Genomic DNA, 11775 nt, shown 5'->3' on the forward strand with positions numbered 1-11775 from the left:
AATTGGCAACGTATCTGGCGTGTTCTACATGCACCTTATTTAACTTATGGTGCAAGATCCGTATGGTTTATTATAGTGCATCAAATTGTTGATACTGTATCCCGACGACATTCACTTGGATTTAGTGACTCTGACCTTTGTGATTCTTGCAATGTAACGGACACTATTGCACATCGTCTTACCGAATGTGGTGAAGCAACAGTGGTATGGCCTCAATTCTGTCGCTATATGGCCCACATGTGCCGCACTACTCCCACGGCTATTTCAACAGACTTTATACTTTTTCCGGACTTTAATTTTTTTCCGAGAACAAAATATCAAGCTGTTAATTGGTTGATTGGCAACACTGTTTTATACTTGTTCGTAGAATCTCAGAAACTTGTTCATACTACCTATATTATGTTTTTATATGCTCAGCTAAACCAAATTCCTTTTGCTATGCGCAATAGGTTGTTTGCAAATTTTTTTAGTGTTCTATCTGCATAATGTACCTTTTCTTGTATCTGCCCATTTGTATTACCTTCCTTAGTTTGTTTATTGACTTGTACTGACATTAAGTTGCAATTAAAAAAAAAGTTAATTAAAGCTGCTAGTCTGTATGCCGAAGGTATTGGGTTCGAACCCCATGGAAGTGCCGTTGTAATTTTTATTACTGTGGTTATTTTAATTATTTTTTATGTGGGAAAAAATCAAATTGTAACATATGTGTAAAACTCATGACGATACCAAAAAAAAATGCTGTTCTCGCACTTGCATTAGTGTCTCTAATTTTTGTTTGCAAACAGTTTCGTAATAATTTCTCCTGTGCTCACTACTCACTTCATGCTCACTGGTGCATAACGAATGTTTTCCAGTAAATGTTAATTCTAATTTGGAGAATTTTATAAAGTTTCACAATGTTTCTCGCTTGATAGTCTTCTATCTACTTTTTTGTACACTTTGATAACAGATTTCCCTATTAAATGTTTAATTTCCCCTATATATATTTAATTACAGAAACGTTTTACATGTATTTGTCTTAAATTGAAATTGTTTTGAATTTACCACATGAGGTAAGTAGCCCGAAGGAGGAGAACTGAAATAACTGATATTCTACGTAAAAGCAACCTATTGTAGAATGATTATGCTTCTTAACTTCAGCACATAATCTTTACGTTGGTCACACAGAGAAAACCCCTGTTTTTTCTTCTCCTATGACCACTCATCTTAAAGCTCTGCATGTAATGATTCGTGTCACATAATTTCGGCTCTCCAAAGACATTTATTATTATTATTATTATTATTATTATTATTATTATTATTATTATTATTATTATTATTATTATTATTATTATTACTGAATATGCCACCCTTACATAATGTAACTTTAGATATCTTGGTTTGAAGTGCTTTCTTTAGTAATAATTTGAGCAACCATGTAACAAAATTTAAAATGTATGAGGGGGCACGAAGTTTTATTCCCCCCCCTCTCTCTCTCTCTTTTTAGCGCCGTCCCAACAGAAAGTATATAATTTCTGACAAGCAGAGTAGACAAAATGAATAAGAAATATATTTAAAGTAACCTTTAATCCTTCGTGAATGGAATATCACGTAACATTTTTATTCTACTGAAGACGACCCTAGGCCGTTATGGTTAGGTAACAAAAGAAATACCTAATATATTTATTGCGCCCCTTGACTGTAATATCACCTCTTCTTTATTTGTTCGAGGCCACCCTACATAACCAAGGGTGACAAAAAGAATAGGAAAAGTGTCTAAATATTACAAAACACTTTATATTTTGTCAGAAACAAGGCAGTGTATACGCAGCATTGCTTTCGTTAACAAGTGTTTCACCATTGAGTCACTTATAAAATTAGGCAGAATAAATTTTTCTAGAAGGATTTGTCCAGGATGGTTTTGTGTCGGGCTAATAACGATGAGTATAATTATTTACATCACCGTTAAAGAAATAGCAAACTTTCTGAAAGGAACTTACTTAGGAAACATCAGATCCTCCTACTTAATAGCATCTGGCGTTCTGAATGAAAGTTCTATGGGACTATTAGAAAAATATATATACCGTATTCCCGTTTCCACGCTGATGGTAGAATTTCTTAAGCAGTTATTGAATTACGTTCGAAGCATACGCGTAAATAGCGTCTCCGCAACCCTGTGGCGTGGGGACCGCACAAGCTGCAAGGCCAAAAATATACAGAAAGTACGCAGGGGCGGACCAGGCCAAATTTTCACCCGGGCATAGTGACTTTTTGGCGTTCTCCTCCCTAGTACTAGTCTATATTTTACATTTTATCATAGTGTTTTTAATATTTTAAACCCATTTTTCAAAAAGACATTCATTACCTAGGAAAACTTCACAAAGAATATGGCCCGCTATAAACAATACGAACTCCCCGCCCGCCACTTGGTCTTGTGGCTAGCACGCCTGCCTTCTGTGGTACCGGATCCAATTCCCGGTGGATTACTGTTGAACGATAAAAGTGGTTCAGATTCCACTATAATTAGTATCCACATCTCCTTTGGCCATTAAGGCGTAACCGTGGAACGCTAAACTCAAGCAAACAAACAAACAATACTTACACCACCGCCACTCTTTATTCTGCATGCCATCTCTCCATTTTTCGATACAGCCCCCTTATTACTATGAAACTCTCTTCTTCCATGGTTATGTAATTGCCACTACTTTACAAGAATATAAACCAAAAACGTCAGTAGAAAACACGTTCTAAAATTTACTTTTTGAGGCTCGTTTTGGCGCCCCTCTTCCTCTGGCGCCCCGGGCAGTCGCCTGGCCCTTGGCACGCACCTGAAAGTACGGACGCATAACTAAGGACTGCGGAGGAGAGGTTAACCTTCATATTATGCCACTTGTTTGACGTGTTTTAAATGTTCAGTGACTGATCGGTTAGTGAAATCATTTCTACGGTTACTGATGTTTAAAGTTTAGCAGAGACAAAGTTACCTAACCAAATGCATTTGATATCGCGATGTCACAATTTGATTTTTCCTCACCTAAAAAGATAAAAACAATCAATAGTAATAAAAACCCTTACTCGTACTGGGCTCTAACTAACAACCTAATTCGTACAGACTAGTTGCTCTGACCAACTGAGTTTCGATTTCTTACACGAAAGAAGTCTGTTATATTACGAGGCATGCTTTTCATTAGCAAAACTGTTCAAAGTAATACGAACATGGCTCAAGAACAGAGACGGAACTGAATTACCAATCGATTGACCTTGAGGCGAAATCACCAAAGGGTAGCTATAAACGTAAGTTCAGCATGCATTTCTGTGGAGTTCTGTTCAGTGTTCCTATCTGGCAATCACGCTTGTTCGTAAGAGTAATATTACACAAACCTAACCTTTCGATAGAGCACAACAGCAAAAGAATAAAAGGGAAGGAATTCTTGCCCTTATGAACGTTGGATACCACCATGTGCAATAAAACTGTTGCGTCTCCTTGAAGTGATATTTTATCGAAAATAACTCTTTTCCCTTTATATATCCGAAGTTTTTGAGGGTTTCAAAATGAGGAAACGTTACCCGGTACTGACAAAAAAGGACGCATTTAGGGATGGGTACAGGGGGTGCGGACCCCCTCTGAAATCCCAACTTTTCTGTAAATTTAGCATCCTTTTACTTTGAAGTGACAAATGAGAGAATAAGTATGGTGATCGAAAAAAAAATCGAATTTGAGATTTCAACGAATTTACACGTATTATAGCCCCTAATACCGAAAAAGTTATTTTTTGATACATGTCCATCTGTTCGTCCGTCCGTTCGCTACACTTTTCTGTGCATTCGCCTAGAGGCCAACCGTTCAACTTATCTGCACCAAATTTTAGTTTAAGATTTTCATAGTATTTCCTATAATTTCTTTTATTTCCCTCCTACTCCCAAAACAAGGGTAGTTTCCTGTACGATGAAAATAGAAAAAATATATTTTCTCATAACTGGCGCTAACGATCTTGTTTTCTTTCTTTTTTTATAAATCAATATTTAATTAGGAACCCTATTTTGTGGTATAAGGCATTTATCTGAGAAAAATCTACAAGGGGTAGTTTATACTTAGGGGTGAGTTTTTTCTCAGTGATTTTCTCAAAATGGACTCAAGTGTTTTCGTTCATATTTCATAAAGAAATATTTCATTAATAACTTAACAATATGGCATAAATAACTCGTTTGTCCTACAAAAATGCGAGGGGTAGTTTATTCTTGGTGTAGTGTGTTCTCTGGGCGATTTTCTCAAAAATGACTCAAAAGAGTTTATTCGTATTTCCAAAATACATATTTCGTCAATAACCCAACAATATGGCAAAACTCGTTTGTCCTGAAAAAAATATACGAGGGGTAGTTTATTCTTGGGGGTGTTTTTCTTCCACGGTTTTCTATAAAATGAATCAAGCAATTTTGTTCGTACTCAGAAATAAATATTTCATTAAAAACCTAATAATATGGAATAACTCGCTTGCCCTGAAAGAATCCTTAAGAGATAGTTTATTCGGGGAGTTATTTTTCCCTCACGATTTTCTCAAAACTTACGTGGACAATTTTATTGATAATTCGTAAATAAATATTTCATTAATAACCCTATATTTTAGTATGTCATTTCTATGAAAAACAGTTACGACGGATAGATTATTTTGGAGGTCAAGGTTTTTCCCAAGAATTTTCTCGAACGACAGGCGATTTTGTTCACATTTCGCAAATAAATATTTCATTAATAAGCAAAAGTATATCTTAACTCATTGTTCGAAACAATTTACAAGAGCATGGTGGAAAGACTACATGGTAGTCTTTCCACCATGCACAAGAGGTAGGTTACTTCTGACGTGTTCTTTTTGAACGACTTTCTCGAAAATGACTCATTTGATTTTTTCATATTTCATAAACAATTATTGCATTAATTGCTCTATTATATGTCTAATGAAAATGTGCTCAAAGTGTGAGTTAGTTTTGTAGTGCGGATTTTCTTCAATCGAAGTTTTTTATTCGATAATCTGACATTCGATGTATTTGAATAATACGATATTTTTTTCGTATTATCCAAATACACACTTCAGTAACAACTGCGGCCTAACACAGTTAAGAAATTGAATTGAATAGGCTTAGTGCGGTGGCCCTGTAATTGAATATTTTTGGTAAACACCCTAGCTTTTTGTGGTAAACTCAGGCTTTTCTTTTTCGAGCGACAAAAGAGAGAAGGAAATATGGTGATTGTGAAAATAGTATATCAAATTCAGATTTCAACGGATTTACATACTTCATTGCGTCTACATACCGAAAATGTGATTTTGCGATACCCGTCCTTCCGGTCCGTCCGTTCGGTACACTTTTCTGTGCACTCGCCTAGAGGCCATACCGTTCAACGTATCTACACCAAATTTTAAACTTAGGGTTTACATAGTATTCCTACAGGAGATTTTCACATTTTTTCCTACCGCCTAAAATAAGTGTGGTTTACTAACAGCCGAAAATCGAGAAAAGCTATTTTCTCCAAAATGGTTTTAACATTTTTTTTTATTTTTCATTAATCAATATTTAATTAACAACCGTATATTGCAGTATCAGATATTTCTCTTAGAAAGATTTACGAGGGTAGTTTATTCTTGGAGGTGACTTTTTCTCGACGATGTTCTCAGAAAGGACACTGGCAAATTTTGTACAAACTTCATAAACAAATATTTAACCTTGCAGCATGGTATAAGTCAATTGACCTGTAGTAGCTTATTCTTGGAGTTGAATTTATTTCCAGTGAGTTTCTCAAACACGACCAGTTGGCAACCCTGTATCTCGACAACGAAGCTGAACTCGAAAACTGCAAGAGGGCTATTTGTCTCCTTTTGATGTCACGAATCATCTCCCGAAGTTTGTGGACATCTTTCAGGTTCACCCTTAATGAAGCTTCTTTTCGAAAATTAACTATTAACTTTAGACATTGTTTATTTTTTTTAAATCGCAAATGCCGTTATTAATTTTAAGGCAGAGAGCTACTTTTGAGAGAATAGATCTTTAAAAATAATTTTAAAACTTAGACTTTTGTTTTCGAGACATTCCAGACAAGACGAGACATTTTAAAAGCTATGTCGTGTCCAAAACATTTGTTACGTCTTCTTTTGGATGTCACAAAGCGCGTCTCATCTCTTTCTCGAGACATGTCTTATCTCGTGCGCATTCGTTAACACTTGGAAAGGATTATCTTTCTACTCAAAGCATTGTTTTTATAATGGTTTTATATTTATGATAATTGCCGTCAACATAAATTATAGTTCTTTCAGTTGAATTAATTGTTTATTATTATTATTGAAATTAAAATTAAATGGAATATCGAGTTTAACGTTGCACGATTATGCACCTACGCTAAGGGAGAATGATGATGAATGAAATGATGAAATGAAGAAAGTGGGAGGAAAATGGAAAATTCCAAGAAAACCCATACCCATGCACACGGTATTTGTCTACCTCAAATTTCACTTGGCGCGAAGTGGAGTTGAGCCACGGACCCCACGAATGCTCTATAAAATAATAATAATAATAATAATAATAATAATAATAATAATATAATAATAATATTAATAATAATAATAATAATAATAATAATAATAATAATAATAATAATAATAATAATAATAATAATAATAATAATAATAATAATAATAATAATAATTGAAGTGAGCTTAACGAGTTTCAACCGTCCGACTCAACCAATGTTTGGGTGCCTGTTTGTTCGTCTACTCCATGACAACTTTTCATAAAAGACATTTCCTTTTAAGAAACTAGTAAGTGCCTATTAGCTTTGAGAAGTTACTATGCTTGGAATTTGAAATCTGCAAAATATAAGAGGTAAAATTAACCAAATGGTGCAAGTTTACACTAATGTATACAAAACAATTTTGCAATATCAATTACGTCAATCTTGTCCCATAAAGAAGCCGAAACTCCTACACCAAAGAGCCCTCCGAGATTTGATAATTTTCTACAAGGACTGAAATTGTCATTTGAAGCTAAGACTTTAATATGAAGCCAATAATTTCTTTAAAATAGACGAAAAATTCGAAAGTTATAAGCATTTTCATATTTTTGCCTTTTCCCATAATGGAGCCGTAGCACACTATAATGATGAGCCCCCCCGACTCCAAGATTTGATCATTCTCCATCTTACTGAAATTGCCATTTGGAACCACCACTTTAATACGAAGCCCAACATTTCTTTAAAATAGACGAAAAATTCGAACCTTATAAACATTTTAATATTTTTGCCTTTTCTCATAAGGGGCCCGTATTAGCCTACACTGAAGAGCCGCACGAGATTTGATCCTTGACCACTGGGACTGAAATTCTCATTTGAAACAAAAACTTTAATATGAAGCCAAAAATTATACTTTTACATCAATTTAAACTGACTGGGTTCCAGTTCACCCCACTATTATGTTTAGTTTAGTTAAGTGGTAATTTGTGACAGCTTCACATCATCAAAAGAATATTTCACTCCCCCCCCCCAGAAGTTTGTGCTGGATCCGCCACTGGATTCAATAGACATTTTTCCTATTCATTTTATCACCTTGTTGGGGCTCCCTCGTACAAATAAAGAAGCGGTAATATTACAATCAAGGGGCGCTATATATTAGGTATTTCTTTAGTTACCTACCCCTAACCGCACAGGGACATCTTTGGTAGAATAAAAAAATGCTACGTGATATTCCAATCATGAAAGGGGAGAGGATGCTGTAAATATATTTCTTATTCATTTTGTCTACCCTGCTTATCAGAAATTACTTTCTGTTGGAAGGGTACTGAAACGAGAGGGGCAAAATATAACGCCGTACCCCCTCCTACATGGTTGTTCAAATAATTACTAAAGAAAGCACTTTAGACTAAGATATCTAAGATTTAAACTAAGAAACTAAGATATCCTTACATTATGTAAGGATGGCATATTCAGGATTATTATTATTATCATTATTATTATATGAATGTTTTTGGAGCACCGACATTTTGTGAGACGAACAATGGAATGTAGAGGTTTAAGACGGGTGGTCATAGGGAGGAAAAACCAGAATTTTTTTTCTGTCTGACTCTCTAACGTGAAGATTATGTGCTGATGGCAAGAAGTATCATCATTCTACAATAGGTAGCTTTTACGTAGAATATCAATTACTTGAGTTTTCCTCCTTTGAGCTACTTATCTCATGTGGTAAATTCAAAACAATTTCAGTTTAATACAAATACATTGTAAAACTTTTCCGTAATTAAACATCTAGGGAAAATTAAACATTTAATAGGGAAATCTGTTATCAAAATATCCAAACAAGTAGATAGAAGACTATCTAGTGAGAAATATTGTAAAACTTTATAAAATTCTCCAAATTAGGATTAACATTTACTGGGAAACAACGCGCCAGCGAGCATTACGTATTGTGAGCATTGAGCACAGGGGAAATAATTACTAAACCTTTTGCAAACAAAATTAGGGATGCTAATGCAACTGCGACAACGACATTTTTTTCTTTTTTTGGTATCGTCATGAATTTTACACATATGTTACTATTTGATTCTTTCCCACATAAACAAATAAATAAAATAACCATAATAATAAAAATGACAACGTCACTTCCATCTGGATTCGAACCCGCTACCTTCAGCATACAGACTAGTTGCTTTAACTAACTCAGCTATTTGTTTTCTTACGTGAACTGACCCTGTTCTACGGTAAAAACGATTTTTCATTACGGTCGCGCTACCAATTCGTCCTTTTCCATAGACAATTTCCACTTTTTGCTCTATCTTTACGTTAATACTTGGCATATATTCATATATTTGGAGTTTGCAGATAATGCATGAAATAAGACATATTAGACATATTTCGTTAAAAGTTTCGTTTGTAGATTTTATACACATTTCTCTGAGTGACATAGATGTCGCTGGTTCGTGTTGAACTGCAGAATTCCCTCGCGTTCTTGAAAATTTCCCACTTTAGCAGAGTTGGTAATTCTCGAGATTTCTGTCGATTTAATGTTTTTTGCTTCCATTTTATTTATTTTAAGCTAATATCAAACACAAATATTAAAACCGGGTTTATTATTAACCTGTCCTGCTGGGGAAACCTTCCGAAATTTCGAACATATAAAGAAAACAGAGATATTTTCTAAAAATTTCAAAATAAAGAGACGCGTCATTTATTTTGCTCATGGTAGTACATCCTTTATAATTAAAGGAAGTGTACAGAATTTTAACGCAATTCTTTTAAATGTTTGTGGCGAGGTTAAAAATAACGTACATATCTATTTTACTTACCATTTTTCATTTACAAAAGATGAATATTTACAGCTCGGGTGTTTGTCTGTTTTCAGATTACCGGTTATTGAAGAAGAATACATTCGAGCTTCTACATCTGCGTCCAGTTCAAACACTAATAAAAACCACAATGAAATTAGGCACGGCGAAGAAGTCAGATTAAGCTCTGAGTCTGACACTAAAACAACAGACGATGTTAAATTAACGTATGTATCATATTCTCCCGACGCAGGAATTGAATTTTCCGTCAACGAGCCTGACCTGCCATGAGAAGAAGGTCCCATTCTTCAAAATGAACCGGAAAAATAACCAAGCCTTCCCTCTCAACGCAAACTTCAACATGTTTGGATGATTCAAAAGATCCAGCTTTCTATGCAAATAAAAAGCTTTCACCAGAACTTATTAATCAGGCTTTAAAATTAGAATCCCAAAATCTAAACTCTATGGATTTTCCAAATTCGTGTGGAAGGAAATTAAATCCAAAAGTTAAGATAGCTATTCTACCAAACGGAACCACACAAGAACGGAAATGGCTTGTTTATAGTAAGCACTATGATGCTGTCTTTTGCTTGTTATTTTCTTTACCAACAGAAAGAAGTATATGGTGCACCACAGGTTATAGGGGATGGACAGACCACAGAAGAGATAGAGATATAGAGCTCCATGAAAAATTCAAAAACCACACATCTTCGCAAATTGCAAGGCTTCAGTGGATCTGTAAACAAAGGGTTGACGAAGGTCTGACTGAACAAGGTGACAAATTGGAAATCACAATCGTCAAGTTCTATCTGTCATTATAGATTGCTGCCGTTATCTATTGGAGGAGATGTTGCCCTTTAGAAATAACGATTCGCTGAACGGAAAACTTGTAAATCTTTTCAAAGTGCTTGCCAAATATAACCCGGACGAAAGAGTTTATTTGGGTAAGCTTAAGAAATCAAAAGAAAGCAAAACAAAACTTGGATCTAATTTCCTTAGTTACATAAACATATTTCATTTAATAAACATTATGAATGAAATGGTTGTTTCAAAAATCGTGAAGCGTGTTAATGAAACCAACACATACTCCGTAATTCTTGACTCTACACAAGATGTAAGCAAAAAGGAATGTACCACCGTGTTAGTTCGATATGTCGAACACAGAGATGGGCATGGAGAAATGAAAGAAAATGTGTAGCCAGAGGAGTGACTTGTTAAAGTGTTTACCAGTGGAGACACAACGGGCGAACACTTGTCATCTGAGCTGTTTAATACTCTGCGAACAATTGGAATTGATACAAATGGTATGGTTGGTCAGAGTATGGATGGCGCAGGAAATATGTCTGGTAAATTTAATGGACTTAAGTCATTTGTACTTGGAGAATGTCCTAAAGCTTACTACATTTGGTGTAGTTCACATAGGTTTGCATTGGTCGTTGAGAAATCTATGGATATTTGTCCTCAAGTACGACACATGTTCTCAATTCTACAAGAGCTCTATGTGTTTATGTCTTGCCACAAAAAGCATCACACCTTCATTGAAAAATTGAAAAAAGGTCTATGTAAGGCTAGAAGAATGCGACTGAAAAGAATCAACACGACTAGATGGTGGAGCAAAAGTGATGCTCTTAAAACTATCATCAGTTGCTACGATGAACTAATAGAAGATTTAGAGGACATATCCGAAGAGTCAGAAACAGACTCAGCAAAAGGACTTCTAAAATCCATATCCGATTATGATACCGTTGCAACCATGCTGATCGTTTCAGAAATTTTTAAAGTTCTGTCGCCAGTGACTGTTTGTTTACAGTCAAAAAACATTGACTATGGAATTGTTCCGTCAGTTGTTTCTGAGACTATAGCCAAACTGGAGGCAATGAGAAACGACGGAGCTTGGAGCAACATCGCGGATTGCATTAGTCAGTTTAGAGTTCAACACAACCTCCAGCAAACTTCCAATAGAAGAATTCGCAAAAGAAAAAGATTCATGGACGAACTTGCTATTGATGATACACCTAGTGACCCAATAGCCAAACTGAGAACAGAAGTGTACTTTCAACTACTTGACTCTTTGACTCAACAGCGGCTGGATCGTTTTCCTGAAAGCTCTCTGAATATTCTCACAAATGGCATATTTTTCACATGAAGGGTTACTCAGTGTTGCTGAAAGTATGAATGGTACTCTAAGCCCGGTTCTTGTCAGTGATTTGTGTGAGTATTATGGCATCGAGTGTGAAGAACTTTGTCCCGAACATTGATTTGGCCGATGTACTTTGATCGAGTGACGGGAGTCAGAGTGAAAATAATGAAGACCACTTCCAAGATTCTTGTGAGGACAAATCTGATGGTGTAAGTAATGACGATAAAATGGCCAAACAAAGATCACTGGATCAGTGGGTGAAGAAAGGATTCATTTGGCCTTACAGGTGTTTGTTAAATATGTCTGGTTTTCCATACCTAACAATATTATACCAGATACTTCTGTCATTACCAGCAACG

General features: G+C 35.3%; 1 protein-coding gene across 1 annotated transcript; it reads left to right on the forward strand.

Annotated features, from left to right (window-relative positions):
• The first annotated feature begins 10582 nt into the window (after positions 1–10582).
• On the forward strand, positions 10583–11422 carry LOC145665345 (uncharacterized). The gene has a single exon (XM_081732643.1). It carries the CDS (start codon positions 10583–10585, stop codon positions 11420–11422), a length of 840 nt encoding a protein of 279 aa, XP_081588769.1.
• Positions 11423–11775: the final 353 nt, after the last annotated feature.

Source organism: Thermobia domestica, chromosome 11, assembly GCF_964235325.1.
Source record: "Thermobia domestica chromosome 11, izTheDome1.hap1.1, whole genome shotgun sequence".
NCBI classification, from domain to species: Eukaryota; Metazoa; Arthropoda; class Insecta; order Zygentoma; family Lepismatidae; genus Thermobia; species Thermobia domestica.